Source organism: Melopsittacus undulatus, chromosome 13 (genome assembly GCF_012275295.1).
Source record: "Melopsittacus undulatus isolate bMelUnd1 chromosome 13, bMelUnd1.mat.Z, whole genome shotgun sequence".
Classification (NCBI taxonomy): domain Eukaryota; kingdom Metazoa; phylum Chordata; class Aves; order Psittaciformes; family Psittaculidae; genus Melopsittacus; species Melopsittacus undulatus.
The window spans coordinates 8747583-8758053 of NC_047539.1; the positions used below are offsets into that span (position 1 = coordinate 8747583).

A 10471-nucleotide genomic window follows, 5' to 3' on the forward strand; every position below is an offset into this window, starting at 1 on the left:
CATGCCATGCCCTGGCAGGCTGCCCCTCATCCCCATGCAGCCTCCTCCAAGCTGGTCGAGTGACTTTGCTGTGACAGACCCAAGCCCTGGGACTATTGGTGTTCATCTCCCAAGCAGAGCCACCCCCAAGGCAGAAGGAGAGGTGAAAGCTGCCCAGCTAATTGTGCTGTCAAGCAGGATTTTGTTAATGAATCAACCCCCTCAAAAAACACCAGATACTTCAGGTTTCATGAAACACAGTAGGTGGGAGGATCTTGAAAGGTCTCATCCATTCATTGAATTAAATATCCTTGAGTCTAGCCTAAGGCTTAGTAGCAATGAAACCACCCACCCTCCTGAGAGAAGGCAAACTCAGAGCCGTTCAAAAGGTGCTGGACTCGGAGGGCTGGGATGGCCGGGACTGAGGGCAGCTTCCCGGCTTGCTCCAGGGTTAAATCCCACCCTGCAGTCCCTGCTTCCAGTCCCTGTTTGCAGGCACCGTTTCTCCCCATCTGCAGCCGTGCCGCAGCAGTCTCTGGTGGTGGGAAGCTGGGGTGCATGACAGGGGGAGGCAGAGAAATGCTACAGGGGAAATGGGAATAGGCAGAATACACTCGCCTACGTTTAAATAATACATGTAATGTGCAATAAATAGATTGTATTCATAATAAGTATCAGAGCTGGACAGATATTGGATACAATTATTCATATCCAGATATATTGGCAAAGTGATGCATTATTCATATCATACTCAGCTAGCTCACGAATGCCAGGAATTATTTGTTTAATCATGTGTTTGACAAACATCATGACTCATTAAATATATTATTCAGGAAATAGTATTTGATCAGGTCTAATAGGCATACTGCAGACACTTGAAGATTTGGGGTCCCAAATTGCATTACTCCAAAAGTGCTGAATGAGCTTTGCTCTGGAACTGCAGGCACACTCCTAATTTCATCTAACTTTTACTGTGGTTTTTATGCTCAGACTTTGAGGCATTTTGTGATGAAGCCCAGCAGGGAATACTCCTTTTGGTTTTAGGAAAGCTGGATGGTCCCAGGACTCTGCCTTTTTCTCTTCTCTTGCCAGGCACTGTCTGTCCTTAAGCCAAGCAGGCATCACCTGCACATCTGCTCCTCTATCAAGCGCCTTCCAGTTGCTATAGGGACTATACAGGATCTTAGCTACAGGAGATTTGTCTTAAGACTCTAATGCCTATTACATGCATGTGCATTGTAGAGAAGAGTCCTCACTGATCCCTGTTTTCCTTGTTCCACAATGGGAAAGAGGCTGGAGGGATGTGTGTGTGAGGACAAGTCGTGAGTCAATGGAGCGGGGTTGCTTGACCTGTGCATGAGTCAGGGCTGTAACCCAGGAGCCCAGGGTGAGTAGGAGGGTGAATAAGTTTAGTGAGCAGTGATTGTTCACTTGCTGCTTAGTTTTCTTCCAAGGTGGTTTTCACAGCCCTTAAACTTAAAGATGGGGACCCCCCAGTGGAAGTTGTCAAATCAAAAGCAGAGCTCAAGGGATGGGGACTAATGAAAAGAGATGAGGGTTGATGTTTGAGTTAGAGGGGTCAGGATGGCAGGTGAGCATGGCTGCCAGAGACACCTCCTGGTGTTTGCGACGGAGCTGACTTTCTAATCCAAGGCATAAGATTCCATCACATCAATCTCTTGTAATAAAATTCAAGCTGGTGTAATTGCAGAGGGAGGGCTGGGGCCAGAGCTGCCTGCTCATCTGACTCAGCTCTGCCCTCACTTCCATGACTGCTGCACCAGTCCACCCGCCTTAAAAATACCACCTGAAGAAGATGAACCTCAGCCAGGCAAAGGGACTGGGAGGGCGACATGAAAGTGTGTCTGAATCCCCTCTGGTCACCACACCTGAGAGGTGGCCAGAGATGCCAGAAAGAAAATGGGACTGGGATAGACCCGGCAGTGTCACCAGCTGCTCAAAGACAGCAGCAGTTCCCAGGTCTTGCAGATGTGCCTCCCAAGATACTCGGTTCTGCACAAACACCTTAACTAGCAGGGGACATCAGCAGGGGCAGAGGGGATGGCCATCACCCCAGCAATGTGTGTTGCCTTCAGTGGGGTGCAGCTTGGGCAGCTGTGGGGTGTTCTTGTGCCCTGCTGCTGCTGAAGGAGGGCTCTGTGGTGCAGGGGCATGGGAACCATCCCTGGAGAGGGCACGCAGGGGCTTGCATGAGCTGTAGCTTGCTGTACAGGAGCTGGTGTTCTCAGAGCTGCTTGGTAAGGTGGGAGTAAGTGGCTTCCCATGTCCCCATGGGCAGTGAAATAAGGCTCAGTGGGGCTCTCCAGCTTCTCCCGGTGTGACACTGGAGATGTTTTCCCTGTTGCCACTGCTGAAGTTTTCCAGTCATTTCCTTCCTGGCCTTCCACCCATCCTGGGTCGTTCTGGAGCTTCACATCAAGTAGAACATTGCATTCGGTATCTTGTGCTTTTGGACATATCTAGATATTGTCAGGAGAAGATCTTGTTACTCGTGTTCTTACCAGGTGAAACAGGCACCAGATCCTCCTCCCCTGAGCGTGCAGGAGACCACACTGCTCCGCAATGGCCGGGTGTGAATAGAGCCCTGACTGTCAGCTCCTGACGAGGACCATGCTCCTCTCCTCTGCATCGATCCCTGCACGCTCACTTCTCCTCCCCAGAGCCTTGGGCAGATGGGCGTGGGGTTGTGCACGCCTGGCAGATGCTGCTGCTTGTCTGGAGCTCCTGCTGCTCCTTTTTTGGGTTTGTTCTTTAAAAGAGAGGCAGGAGGAGGAAGGGAAATGGGAAATATTGTGCCTGCTGTTGAGATTCTCTTCAAAGTGTTACTGTTGTGGTGGGGTGAGGATTCTTGTGCAGGTATCTATAGTAACGCTGCATCCAGCTATGGTTTTCTGCAGAGCAGCATTCCCCATCTTCCCAATTGGATTGTTTTTTCCCAACCCCCCTTCCTGTGCCACTCTGTGGCCCTGATGGTCCTTGTGCCGTGTGGCTGAGCCATTCCCATGCCTCCCTCACCACCTTGTTACTCACTTGTGACCGGGAGAGTGCTCATCCATGGATAAACCATCCATGGGGAAACCATCCAGGCACTGCAGAGGCCAGGAGCAAGGGGTGCAGTTAGTTACTCTGAGGTGGAATAGCAGGTCATTATTTAATTACTTTTAGCCCTTCCCAAATAGGTTCTGTTTGTTGGAACCCAGCAAGATGGAGCATGGTCCCTGCAGCGGAAGTGCTGCCCATGAGAAACAGGCACCAACAGGAGTGGATAAAAGAAAGAAAAAAATCAGACAGCAAAAGGATGAGAAGAGACTGTAGGAAGATTTTTTTAAAGGAGGAAAGGGAAGAGAAACACGTTTCCTTTATGGGTGTAGAGTCCTGATGGTCCCTACATGGTTCTTGTAGGGATGCAGGATGTTTCCTTTGGTGGGGATGGGATGGCTTTCCCTGTCTCCAGTGCCAGCAGCACTGCTGGGGGATGTCCCTCACAGGGCAGCCACCACCCTCCTGAACCCTCTCTGGTATTATAGGAGCTGTGAGAGAGGCTTCCTGCAAGCACTAACTTTGCTCTTCTGTTGTCTCTCCCGATGCTGCGAATGGGCTGGGAAGCAGCAGAGAAATGACTCATTAGCTGCCAGCTCAGGGAAAGGCATTTATAGCTTTTGCATGGAAAACAGCCTTCACTTAGCATCTCCATCACTGCCCTCGGGGGAAGCTGCCGTCAGAGGGTGCAGGACCCCCAGCGGGGCTGGGAGAGCTGCGCTTGCCTGAGGTGTGATTCCTTCTGCCAGGCTGGGTCTGCAGATCCCATGTCTGCATGGTGGAAGAGGAGGTGGAGGGTCCCCTCTGTGTCCCAGCCTGGGCAGCCAGATCCCCAGCACATGGGGACACTCTGAGACATACTCGGGAACTCCTCAGGTTGGGAGAGAGGGAGCTCTGCTGGGAGTCACGCTTCTCCTGGCCCTGTAGTTCAAGAGTGGGTTTAGGAGGAGCCTCCACAGCCAGGCAGGAGTTTTGCTTTAGTCACTGATGACTTTGATAATGGAAGAGCCGTGAGGATGCTTGAGGCACTGGGTTGCTTTTCTGAGAGTGCCTGGGCTGGGGTGTGTTAGGCTCAGCAGCGGCAGCACTGCAGGTTGTGATGTTCAGGGTCTGTGAACATCTCACTGGAGGAGCCCAGTGCCTGCAGGGCAACAGCCATCGGAGGGGTGCAGGAGCTCTGGCCAGGATGGGGTCTGAGCACGAGAGGTGGCTCTGGGACCCGGTTGGGCTGTGCAGGTGGCTCTGCATTTGTGACTATGTGAAGGAGCCATGAGACATGGTGTAATGCAGCCTCTCATCCCCCTGCTTCCCCAGACCTGGCTCATAATCCATCCCGGCAGCCTCAGGTTTCTGCTGTGGAGGTGAAGCAGGCCAAGACATTGAGTGTCACATTTAAACATCATGAGCTGCTCTGGCGAGGCTGTAGCAGCAGATTGATGTCCTCCAGCTGCCTACGAAGGAGGTGCAGTCACTGGCCTGGGGAACAGTGGCCTTGAAGTCATCCCCTCACTTAGTGACATGCCAGGGCAGCCCCTTGCCCTGTGCCATCGCCTCCCCTCTCCCCAGCAGCCCCACTCACCCCATGCTTGTTGCAGGATCTCGGTCTGCGATGAGGACAAGTTCCGCCACAATGAGTTCATAGGAGAGACAAGGATCCCACTGAAGAAACTAAAGCCCAACCAGACCAAAAACTTCAGCATCTGCCTGGAGAAGCAGCTGCCGGTGAGTGTGGTGGGGATCAGAGCAGCGTTCCCCAGAGTGGGCCCTGTGACACTTGGGACTGTGGGTTAGTTTGACTCCTCAAACATGACCAGGGATGGGCAGAGCATCCCTCACAGTGGGGAGGGGGGTGTCTGGCCGTGCTGTCCTGGAGCAGCCCCCAGACTGCGTGCATTCCCTCCCCAGATAGATAAAACAGAGGACAAGTCGCTGGAGGAGCGTGGACGGATCCTCATCTCCCTCAAGTACAGCTCACAGAAGCAGGGGCTGCTGGTGGGCATCATCCGCTGTGCCCACCTCGCTGCCATGGATGCCAATGGCTACTCTGACCCCTACGTCAAGATGTGAGTTCTGCTCCGTGTCGTGCCAGTCCCAGTGAGGCTGTGCTGTCCCCTCTTGTCTCTCCCTGCAGTGGAAACTAATTGAGTTCATTAGGAGATGCAAATGAGGGCATCACACAGCAGCTTGTATTCACCTGGAGCATGTTACTGCCCAGTGATTGTTTTACAGTGCTTCAAAGCTCCGTGTGTGCAGGAGCTGCCCAGGGCTGTGTGGCTGTGCCGGGGCAGCACATTGTCCCTGCCAGTTGATGGTGGCTGTGGTGCCCCATGGCAGGCTCAGCACTGCCCATGGCACTTGGCCTGTGGGTAGCCCAAAGCAAACAGGTAGGGTTGGGGTTTGTTGATTGCATGGCCCCAGCCCAGCTGGTGATGGGTCTCATCTGTCAGCGTGGGGTTGGGTTCTCCCTGAGCAGGACAGTGCCTGTGCCCAGTGGTCCTGGACCTCACCAGCAGCTGTGAGCACCTTTGTTTTCCTTCCCAGGGTTATCCACAGCTTTTTCACTCTTGGAAAGCCTGCATCAAAGGCTCTAATTGCATCTTGTATGTGTGTGTGTGATTAGTTCAGATAGCACTTTAGGTGCAGCCCATGGCTCCGGTGGCTCCAGGCTCTGTTTAGCAGAGCTGAGGGCACATTTACAGGTCCCACCCTTTCCAATGTGAATGACTGGAAAAATACCAGCGTTATTAAACAAAAAAGAAGACATTTAAATGACTGTAATGGGCTGCTACAGCTCAGCCTCACCCAAGTGATTCAGGGAAGGTGGTGTCATCCTGGGGCTATTAAGGGATGCTGAGGAAGGTGGTGGTTTGCTGACTCAGAGCCCTGCATCCACACAGCCCTGGGGGTTTTGGTGCAGCATATTTCAAACTCACTCCCTGCAAAGCCGGGGGCCATGGTGAGGAAGGGCCGGCAGCACCCCTGGACCCATCCCATCCCCCTGTGCTCCCCCAGTGCTGACCCAACCTTTGGCACTGACATTTGTATAGGCAGAGCTCCTGAGATAAACTGCACCCGGGAGGCCTGTGAGGAACTTTATCAGCAACAGGCTTTTGCCTTCCTATTGAATTGTTCTTTAAAGTGGAGGTGTTTGCCTAAAAATCCACTCTTGCTTTTTTAGATGCTCATTGGAGGCTCAGCCCCTGAACTTACAGAACTGCAGTTGTTGCACAGTTGTTTTGTAGGTGCCCCTTGTGCTGTCTGCAGGGCTTTCATCAGAGCAGATGTAGACAAGTGATGCTTCTTGGTACAAGCCCTAATTTTTTAATTACAAGTAAGATCTGGGAAGTGTAACAGGGAAGTAGAACTGATGTTTAAAGGAGCAGCACCAGCACAAAAGAGTGATGGCACAGATTTCAGGTGCCCTGTCTGCTTGATGACGCTTTAATCTCCTTTGCTTTCTGACCCTGCTGCTGTGCTGCTAAACATCTGCAGGTAACAACAGTGTACAAAGCTGCAGCCACTGCACTTGCTGCTGCTCCCTCTTACACACCTGCCTGTGGCCTCTGTCTCTGGGCAGGGCTTTGGATCAGCAGACTGGTCACACAGTCCCAAATCCGGACTGATCTGGGCTGTAAGGGTTCGGGTTTGGGAGCTGGGAGCATATGTGCAGTGCCAGTGTCCCCTAGGATCTGGAGCAGGGATAATCGGTGCACTCTGATGGTCCTGTGCTAAGGTGGGGAAATGTTGCTTCCTTCCAGCCATCTCCAGCATCTTGGCAGGTAGGGGAGGAGGGAGCTGCAGGTTTGGGGGGCTCAGTCTCCCCTCTTACCGTCTGCAGCCAGAGGTGCCCCCGTGCATGCCTGGGGTGCAGGGGAGGGCCCACAGCCCTTCCTTGCTGGGAGCGGGTGTGGGAGCTGTGTGTGACCGCATTGGTTTCATTGCAGTTACTTGAAACCGGATGAGGACAAGAAATCAAAGCATAAGACGGCAGTGAAGAAGAAGACGCTGAACCCCGAGTTCAATGAGGTGGGGTTTTGATGGTTGGTGAAAGCCAGGGGCTTTCTTAGTCCTCAGAATTAAAAGGAGTTAAAAAATACCAACCGAGCCCCTGGTTCATTCTGACTCTGTCTCTGCTCCCCAACAGGAGTTTTGCTATGAGATAAAACATGGGGACCTGGCAAAAAAGACCTTGGAAGTCACAGTGTGGGACTACGATATCGGGAAGTCAAATGATTTCATAGGTGAGTGGGGCACTCCAGAGGACTCCTTAGCCTCTTTTTCTCTTCACCTTCTGTGGCTCTTCTTGTTTCATCTGCTGCTCTCCTGCACTTCTCCAGCCTCCTGGCTTGTTCTCCATCCCACATTCATTCTTGCTGGGTTTCTGCTCTGCTTTTATCCCACTCCTGCACCTGAGCCTCCTCTCCCACAGCCAGCCCCACTGCTCATTGCTTCAGACACCCCCTGCACAAGCAGCACCCAACCAGCAAGAAGATGCATCCCCCTCTCCCTTCTGTTTTCAGATCTTCTGAGTAAAAACCAGGTTTAAGCGAGGTTTCATTTGTCTCTATTTTATACCCAGGCTTCTTGTGATTTTGTTACTGGTCACTGTGATTTATTGCTAACAAGTGCCCAATGTCTCTGACAGCCGCTGCAATTGCAATGAATGCTTGGCACAAGCACAGGCAGGTCCCAGACCACAGCCATGAGGCACTGGGGAAGCCAGGCTGTGATTGCCCTTGTGTCACATCAGGTTGCGGCATCAGATGCTGTGAGAGCGGCTGCGTGACCTGGCTCCATCCTGCATCCCTCAGCATCCCTCACAGGGCTGATGTTCACCTCTCCCTCTCTCTGTGTCTCAAGGTGGAGTCGTGTTGGGCATTAACGCCAAGGGTGAGCGGCTGAAGCACTGGTTCGACTGCCTGAAAAACAAGGACAAGAAAATCGAGCGCTGGCACACGCTAACCAACGAGCTGCCAGGGGCTGTCCTCAGCGACTGAGCACCAGGGGGCTGCTTCCAGGGCCAGCACAGCTCTGCCGGCCACAGCCTTTGGACTTCACTCCTTTATGGCTTTGGATAGGGGCGATCGTGGTACCGGGGCAGGCAGGAGAGCAGACACCCCACGCCACGGCCTGGCTGCAGGGAATCCCTTCCCAGGGAGCAGGGCAGCTCAGCAGGTCCCGTCCCCTAAAATGCCTCTTTGCACCCTGACACACACTCATGAGCATGCACACGCATGCACACACACACACGTGCACATGGACACCACACGCCTGCATGCACTGCAGTTGTGACTCCTCTCCTAACTCTGCTCTACGGAATTACCTTCTCGCTGCCTTGTCATTCAGTGGCAGGAATGAATGCATCATTTCCATTCATGTATCTAATATGAGCAAAAGGCGTCACTAAAACCTGGTACTGTTTTCTCAAGGCAATTGTGCCATATTTCTGGTGGTTTGTCAGTCTCTGTGATTTGGCCTAAACAGTCTTTGATGCATTTAAAGCTCCTCTGTTTGAATGTCCTCTGGTAACCTAGAAGACTGTTTGCTTTCCTTCCAGGAATGTTGTGCTCGTCCTCTCCAATAACCCATGTGAAGGTAGCCAGCAAGCTGGCAGTGCTGTGCAGACTATGGCTTCCCTCTCACAGTCCCCGGATGAGGCAGAAGAGGGGAAGCAGCCACTCTCCTAATGAAACCATGCCTTCCCCCTGGAGCCAGGCTCCAGCACGGCTGTTCTTCCAGCAAAGCTGCCTTTCAGGCTCAATTTTTCTATCACTTTTCCCTTATTCTGCCTTTTCCAATGCATGCCATTACCTGAAATCCAACCAAGGCACTTTGCACTGTGAGTTGCTGGTGTGAGCTGAGGCACGGGGCTGAGCAGTGTTCATGTTTGTGGAGATGCTCAGCTCCAGCACAGCCATTTTCTGCCTCAAACAGCTTCCAGACCAAATTTCTGTGTACAGCACAGTAATAGTATAATAATATTATCATAATATATCCCAGCTCTCATCCTCCATGACCCACGCTGGCTGGTCCCTGCATCCTCATCCCATCAGGCTCTGGCTCTTGTGCAAACACCTCTTTGTCCCATTTGCACAAGAGCTGGTACACGGTGGGATGAGCTAAAACTGTCTGTGAAATGCTGCACCTTGCCAGCAAGTTACAAAGCCTTTAAACCATGATTTCTTTAGGAAGAGCTGCTGTTTGCCCATCAGTCCCTGTTACCTACAGCTTCTGAGCCCTGTAGCTCTGTGTGTGTGTGTGTTTGTGTTGCCAACTTCTTTTTTTGGAGAGCAATTGGGTCTCTGGAAACCTACGTCTACTTTCCAAAGCGACGATTGTGTTACACCTTGTTTGATATGGGGGGGAACCAACATTCATAGGGGTTTTTTAATACCTTAATATTTGTAATGCACTCTCCAGATATGCATGGATTTTGTTTGAATGCCGGCAGCGTGTCAAATAGGATGTTCCTACTAATCCTCTCAGTCTGTCACTGGTCCAGCACCTTAAAACCTGCCTTGGGTTTGAGCTTCCAGGAGAGCCACAGGAGCACCATGTCGGCTGTGCCTCCCTTTTCTGGCAGAGTTACTTTCAATCCATCATTTGTTTCAGCACATCTTGCTGTGAAACTGGAGTAAGGACATGATGTGTCTGTGGGTCCCTTCACTTTGTATCCCAGTCTTTTCTAAGCGGACGTCCGTCCGTCCGTCCGTCCGTCCCAGCTGCATGCAGTGGTGGTTGTCATGCCAGGCCTTGTGAAATGTTTGATACCAATGTTTTGCTACCATGTGAAGGCTGCAGAAACTGTCCTTAACCTGCATCCTAACAGACTTTTGTATTTCAGTATTATCTATCCGTGTACTTTTTGTCAGATTTGTTAATATTTATAATGAGAACCCAAAATAAAAAGGGAAAATAAAAAAGGTCGGTGCTGGTGGTGCAGGTTTTGAATCTCCCCAGGTTGGTATCATGTGTGTGAGCTTGGTGCAGCACAGATGGAGCACTGAGCAACCCAGAGACATGAGATGAAGAGGATCTGGGGCCCAGCAAGGAGATGGGGGGAGCAGGAGATAGTTTTAAACCAGAGCATCGGGTGTTGCTGGGTTTTATCCTCCACTTTGCAACCTCTTGCTGCTGAAAAAAAGCCCCAGAAAACACTGTAACAGTGTGGGTCCTGTGTCCCCCACTTCCACCAGGACCCTGCTCTGCTTTGGTGCTGTGAGCTTGCACAGGGACCATAGGGCCGGCAGGGGAGGCTGAGGAGGTTCAGTCAAGACAGGATTAATAAAACCAAAACAATCCCAGGTCTTTCCTAAGCTCCCTTTAACTTCACAGCTCTCAGGGCACCGCTCAGCAGCATCAGCAGAAGGGCACTGGAGATGGCCCATGTGGTGCCTGTGGCTGGGCTGGGGCAGTCTCCACACAGTCTCAG

General features: G+C 51.9%; 1 protein-coding gene across 2 annotated transcripts in view; it reads left to right on the forward strand.

Annotated features, from left to right (window-relative positions):
- DOC2B (double C2 domain beta) overlaps positions 1-9932 on the forward strand; it is a 33751-nt gene extending 23819 nt beyond the window's left edge. For both annotated transcript variants that reach the window (XM_034068936.1, XM_034068937.1), the window contains 5 exons: positions 4635-4761; positions 4945-5102; positions 6984-7065; positions 7184-7280; positions 7900-9932. In XM_034068936.1, the coding sequence (XP_033924827.1) occupies positions 4635-4761; positions 4945-5102; positions 6984-7065; positions 7184-7280; positions 7900-8036 (601 nt within the window). In that variant the 3' untranslated portion in view covers positions 8037-9932. The remainder of the gene's footprint in view (positions 1-4634; positions 4762-4944; positions 5103-6983; positions 7066-7183; positions 7281-7899) is intronic.
- The last annotated feature ends 539 nt before the right edge of the window (positions 9933-10471 follow it).